Below are 6,169 nucleotides of genomic sequence, written 5' to 3' on the forward strand. Positions count from 1 at the left end.
TAGAAGTTGTTAAGCTCGTCTGCAAGAGATGCAGTGGGCTGAACACTGCCTGTGTTGACCTTCTTGTAGTCAGTGATGCAGCGCAGTCCATTCCACAGTCGCCTGGTGTCAAAGCTGTGGTAGCTGGACTCCATTTTGTCCCTGTAGTCCTTTCTGGCCTTTTTTATGGACTTTCGGAGGTCGTACCTGGCTGCTTTATATGCATCAGCGTCCCCGGAGTTAAAGGCAGAGGTCCGCACTTTTAGCTTGGCGCCGAACGTCTTTATTTACCCAGGGTTTCTGATTTGGATATATGCAGGACAGGGGTTTTTGTGATGGTATCATCCATGCACTTTCCAATATATCCAATGACAGAGTCTGTGAGTTCATTGATGTTGCCATCAGCTGCATCCACAAATATCTGCCAGTCAGTTGTGTCAAAGCAGTCCTGCAGGACCTCCTCAGCCTCACTGTCCCATTTGTAAATAACCCTGGAAGCTGGTTTTTCCTGTTTCAGTCTTTGTCTGTATGCAGGCAGCAGCAGTATGGAACAATGGTCTGCCTTACCAAAAGCTGGGTGGGGGAGGGGTTTGTAGCACTCTTTGAATGGAGTGTAACAGTGGTCCAATGTTTGATCACCTCTTGTGGGGAAGGAGATGTGCTGATAGTATTTGGGGAGAACCTTCTTCATGTTGGCTCTGTTGAAGTCTCCCAGCACAATAAAGGCAGCTTCTGGATTTTTGTTCTCAAGTCCAATAATGATGTCATACAGTTCGTCCATAGCTTTAGCTTTATCAGCATGTGGGGGAATGTAAACAGCTGAGAGGAGAACTGAGCTGAACTCCCTTGGGAGGTAAAAAGGCCTGACTTTAATGGTCAGCAGCTCGAGGCTCTGAGAGCAGTAAGTTTTTAAGATACACACATCTCTAGCCCACAAGGAGTTAACCATAAAGCACACCCCTCCTCCCCTTTTCTTGCCTGAGTCCTTCGTTCGGTCTCCCCGGTAAACAGTGAATCCATCCGGCGTGATGGCGCAGTCGGGGACGCTGGGCTCCAGCCATGTCTCTGTGAAGGCCAGAACGCAGCAGTTCCTGATGTCTTGTTGGTGTTTAATCCGTGCACGCAGCTCGTCAAGTTTGTTGTCCAGAGACTGGAGATTCGCGAGCAGGATGCTGGGCAGAGGTGGCTTGCTGTTTCTCTGTCGCGTTCGGCACAAAACTCCGGCGCGTTTCCCCCTCTTTGTTTTCCCTCGACGTCGCGCGAGTAAACAAAGGATCCCAGGCAGCAGAGCGTCCACGGAGTCGAAACCCGCTGTAAAGTCCGAACTGGCTGACGAACGTAGCTCCAGAAGCGTTTGTCTGTCATACCGAGTGTATGATCGCGCTGTGCGCACAGAAATATGAAAGCAGTACAAAATAAATAATAACATTTTTGCTGAGATGACTGGGAGCTCTCGTCGGTGCAGCCATCTTACGGCGCAACCGGAAGTTGGTTTTTTTTTTTTTTTTTTTTTTTTTTTTTTTTTTGCCTGTCCCGTTTGGCTCTTTTGCCATCAGAATTGTTGTCTAAAGGCAAAGAAAGATGCCCAACGGATTTACTTTACCAAATTGACCATCCCAGCCTTGCCATAATGGTCCATTTGATTCACCTTTTATTGTTTATTTTATTTTCACTTACTGAATACGGGACAGACTTGACTGGGGGAAAGAAGGGGAGAAAGAAAGAGGGAAAGAGAAACAGCTGAGAAGAGGGACGGGGGAGAAGGGCAAAAAACAAAAACCAACAGAATGGCAGAAAAGAAAGAAAAAAAATGCATATATCAATCACCTGGATCACCTGCTGAGAAAGAAAAAAGAAAACAAGCAGAAGAGAACAAGAGTAATAGAATAAACAACATCACAATGATATATGGGAATATGACAGTAAATACTAAATATTAAACATTATTGTGCAGCACATAAGATCAACAGAACACAGTGTGCTTTGAGGTAGGAGCCAAAAAGGGTGTAGTTTGTGGGTGTGATCACCCGTGTGTACACCTGTGAGCATGGACGCGCTTGTTTTTTTTAAAAGGTTCCTTCATGTAATGATCTGCTAGAGGGTGTGGGGGGGCCACAGCCCCGTCCTCCAGGGCATGAAGCAGGTATGGAGGAGATCAAAACTCCAGACATCCAGAGGCCCCCAGAACACAAGAGACCAAGGAAGACCAACAGAGGGGCAGCCGCGCCACTGTCCCAGAAAGAGCTGAGGAGAGTCCCAGATGAGGGCTCACTCAGCAGCCGCGGAGCAGAAGCCAGGGGGAGTTGCAGTGAGCGCCCGTGAGCTCCGCCGGCAGCCAGCTGTGCCTGAGTGACCGAGCCCCAGGCCGAGAGGCCGGGGGCACCCCACCTCCGAAGTGGCCCGAGCAAGCCCCAGGCTCCAGGCCCCGATAAGCGGCCGCCAAGGAGTGAGCCGGTGTGTACCTGGACGCCCATCCCCGGACACAAAGAACCACCAACGCACCGATGTCTGAGGGAGTCCGCCACTGGCAGGGGAAGTGGTGGTAGGGGGAGATAGGCCTCCAAACCTTGGAGGGCCTGAGATGTCCCCAGAGAGGTGGCGCCTGACACCCAACCTGACATATAGACACAGACATACAGGCACACACAGATACAAACATCCATTCCCACCCTCATGCTCTCATATGCACTTACTCCACACTCAACCAACGTGGAGACAGACATAAAGAGACGCTGTACACACGATCACACTCCCCAAGCGTACTCTACAACCGGGTCTAGGTACCCTTGCCCCTGGAGGGGGGAACTGCACCCAGACCCAGGTGGTGTTACCCTTTTCCCTGCGGTGGGGGGAGGCAGACCGCCCCGACTCCGCAGCAGCAGGGAGGCCCCACACTCCAGACCGCAGTCGGACGGCCAACTCCTCCTCCTAGCCCCCCCGCTCCAGCAGGTCGCAGAGAATGGGGGTGAGAGAAGACTCCAAACCTCCCTCCACCCGCTCATTGTAGTGTTGATGCATGTGTGTTCTAAGGTGCATTTAAAACCCAGGAGGGCATGGAGCTACCTGCCAGAGAGCAGCAGGTAAGCGCATGGTCCCTCCTGTTGGCCCTCAATGTCTACGTGTATTTAACATTGAGAGGTGGGCAACGACGCCAAGGGTGGGGTGTACACCCTGATGGTACTTTGGGTGTGTGTGTGTGTGTGTGTGTGTGTGTGTGTGGGTGTGTACGTGTAGGTATAACTCTCTAGATGGAATTGATGTGGATTGTTTGCTGGTGCTCATCAACAAGTCGTTTGAGAAAACTCTGAAGAAATGCTACATTGACTCTCTGAAAGGCCGACTCCACTCCATCTACCTTTCTGAAGGGTGAGTGCAACTATTCAAATGAAAGAATACCCAGACCGAAGGTAAAAAACACCACTTCATTAATTCCAGGTCTTTTTCCCTTCTACTACAATTCTCAAAAATGATTTTCACTGTCAGACAGGAAAAAAATCACTGACAAGTGCAAACTACTCTTTACAATCAGTACGGATTTAGAACAAGCCAGTCTACAACATAAGTGTTAACAGATCTCATAGAAGAAATGACAAATTGACGAGACAATGACAAAATACAATAAGAAATTCATGGCTGGGGTATTTCTTAATCTTAACAACACATTTGATACGATTAACCATGAAATATTATTAGGATGACGGGGAGTGGGAACCAGACCTTGTGAAAATGGGAGAGTATAAATCGGAACGTTTGGACATTGTGTGTGGTGTACCACAGGGATTCGTCTTGGGGCCACAATTATTTATTATGTTTATCAATGATTTATGCAAAATGTCAGATTGTTTAATATTTGTTTTATTTGCTGATGACACAAATATCTTGGGTGTGACTTCTGAAATGAGCAAAATTTAGAAAATGGTTTGATATAAGTAATTGCTCATTCTGAAAATGAGAAAATTCATTCAAAAGTCACTTTACAGTTCTTGTACTTAGGATGTACTTTAGTTACAGTTAAAATTGAAATATTTTTTCAATCTTGTAGAGGTATTAATCACAGTGTGGAAAATGCAATGTATAAATGTTTTGTTTTGTTTGGTTTTGTAAAGCTATATTTCTTTATGTGTTATTGTGTGTATATATGTCTATAGTGAATAGAGATTTCCATGGCAACTTGTTATCTTTTACTTTATTTTTTTCAATTTACAATGAATTTTGTTGTTTTAGTTATATTTACATGTTCAAGGTAAAGCAGAAAATTAGTCAGTCAGTTTATATATGTCCAAATATGGTTTGAAATAGTTATCAGCATCACCGACTGTGAGAATGTCAGCTGTTGGACATCTGTGTCCTTCCAGGTACAGCGCAGCAGCTATCATCACCATGGAGCCGGTGAACGGCGGCACTCCCTACCTCGACAAGTTTGTGGTGAGCAGCAGTAAGCAGGGCCAGGGCACCAGCCACATCCTGTGGGAGTGTATCAGACAGGACCTGGGTGAACTCTTCTGGAGGTCTAGAGCCACCAACAAAATCAACCCCTGGTAAGACGTGAGCTTTTTAGACTTTCACACTGGCATTTACATTACACAAACCACACTATGAACAAATATCTAAATATATGTTAAAGACTGCAGAATGTGATGATGATGCAATGTGCTAAAGTCTTGCTCCTTATTGGCTGCTTTTTCACTCATTTTTAGTCCAGTCTTTTCGTTGACCATTTCAAGAGAATATTTTGTTTGTTTGACATGTGTTCTCTCTCTTTCCATCAGGTATTTTAAGCATTGTGATGGCAGCTTTGTTAATGGTATGTGGACTGTGTTCTGGTTTGGCCTGACGGACATCAGAGATTCATACGAGCTGGTGGAGTACGCCAAGAGCCTTCCTGATTCATTCCACAGTGCTCCCACCTCCTCCCAGCAGCCTCCTCCACCTGCTGCAGGATCCTGACTCACCTGCTTCCCAGCAGTTCACTATGTAGCTCATCAACCTTGAAAAATTGTGAACATTAAAACTTTTAGGTCTAAGGGCCTGGAATTTCATTTTGTTCAACTCTGCACCATCAAACACGGTGTTCTCAGTTTTTCTACACCTTGAAACCAGAACCTAAAGTTATGTGAAGACTTTATTAGTGCAGCTTTTCTCACTTACAGGGAAATGTGTATGTACGTGTATCCATTCAAAGCTGGGTCCACACCACACATTGAGCAGCTCATTGTTTCGCTTTCTCATTTTGTGCTGCTCATTGTAGTCCCCACCCAGTTCTGCAGTCACTGTCAGCTTGACCATGTGATGATGAACTGAACGAACCAGGTTATCATCTGCTGTAAGTTCTGATTAGAGTGGCTTTCCAGTTCACACCAGCTGCACTGCAAGATGACCGGAAGAGGCAGCAAACTGGCCGGCTGATATGGGAAATGTGAGACAGGAACAGCTGCAGCTCTTCCAAAGACAAGAGTGAGAGAATCATCCACTAGTAAAATAATCATTTTTCTTGGACACATAAATAAATAAATAAATTAAAATGTGAAGTGAGTCACCAAATACACTCGGGCATCAGTTAACATAGCATGGTAGCCTGCTCAACTAAACTGTGTGGAAAACACCACAGTGTTTTAACAAAATATAAAGAATCCTCTTTTTAAAAAGAAATATGGCCACAATCTAAATCATTCTAGAGACATGAAGCTCAGGTTTTCCACTTTACTAAGGCATACGGACATCTACACACAGGGGGCTACTTTACTTGAAACCAACCCCTGATGTCCAGAGTGGACTCTGAAACACTGCCAGTGCTGTGTAGCTAACAAGTTCAGCACTTTTAAAAACTGCTGATATATCTGACAGCACAGCAATAAAGGCGGTGTTGAAGTTCAGACCATTTGGCTCTCATGCCAAATGTAATTTCTGGGGACCAACATGATTTTATTAATAAACACATTCCTGTGATCGAGTCATCAAATACATAAAGATGTCCAAATGACTTTAGAGTACACAGTCATATGTATGGGGACCACATTTGGTGATGAATCTTAGTGCCCCATGAAAAACACTATCCAATTAATGAACAGAAGCACATCTACAGGGAGTGCAGAATTATTAGGCAAGTTGTATTTTTGAGGAATAATTTTATTATTGAACAACAACAATGTTCTCAATGAACCCAAAAAACTCATTAATATCAAAGCTGAAT

At 45.2% G+C, this 6,169-nt stretch overlaps 2 protein-coding genes across 2 annotated transcripts; one reads left to right on the forward strand and one right to left on the reverse strand.

Annotated features, from left to right (window-relative positions):
* Nucleotides 1-262: 262 nt before the first annotated feature.
* On the reverse strand, nucleotides 263-1,379 carry LOC121815885 (the record flags this gene model as incomplete). Its single annotated transcript, XM_042228774.1, is given in 1 exon segment — nucleotides 263-1,379. A coding segment is annotated over 1 exon segment (1,117 nt), but the record flags the coding sequence as incomplete, so codon positions are not given.
* Nucleotides 1,380-3,184: 1,805 nt separating this feature from the next.
* On the forward strand, nucleotides 3,185-6,043 carry LOC102299446 (N-acetylglutamate synthase, mitochondrial). The gene is made up of 3 exons (XM_005942993.3): nucleotides 3,185-3,345; nucleotides 4,335-4,517; nucleotides 4,749-6,043. Exons 2-3 carry the CDS (start codon nucleotides 4,360-4,362, stop codon nucleotides 4,924-4,926), a joined length of 336 nt encoding a protein of 111 aa, XP_005943055.1. The 5' UTR covers nucleotides 3,185-3,345; nucleotides 4,335-4,359; the 3' UTR covers nucleotides 4,927-6,043.
* Nucleotides 6,044-6,169: the final 126 nt, after the last annotated feature.

This window comes from Haplochromis burtoni, unplaced genomic scaffold (assembly GCF_018398535.1).
Source record: "Haplochromis burtoni strain Fernald_Lab_line unplaced genomic scaffold, NCSU_Asbu1 Contig_349, whole genome shotgun sequence".
Classification (NCBI taxonomy): Eukaryota; Metazoa; Chordata; class Actinopteri; order Cichliformes; family Cichlidae; genus Haplochromis; species Haplochromis burtoni.

Coding starts and splice junctions, on each gene's coding strand:
- LOC102299446 (XM_005942993.3), top strand. CDS start 4,360: ATGGAGCCGGTGAACGGCGGCACTCCCTACCTCGACAAGTTTGTGGTG. Junction 4,518..4,748: donor ACCAACAAAATCAACCCCTG/GTAAGACGTGAG, acceptor TCTTTCCATCAG/GTATTTTAAGCATTGTGATG.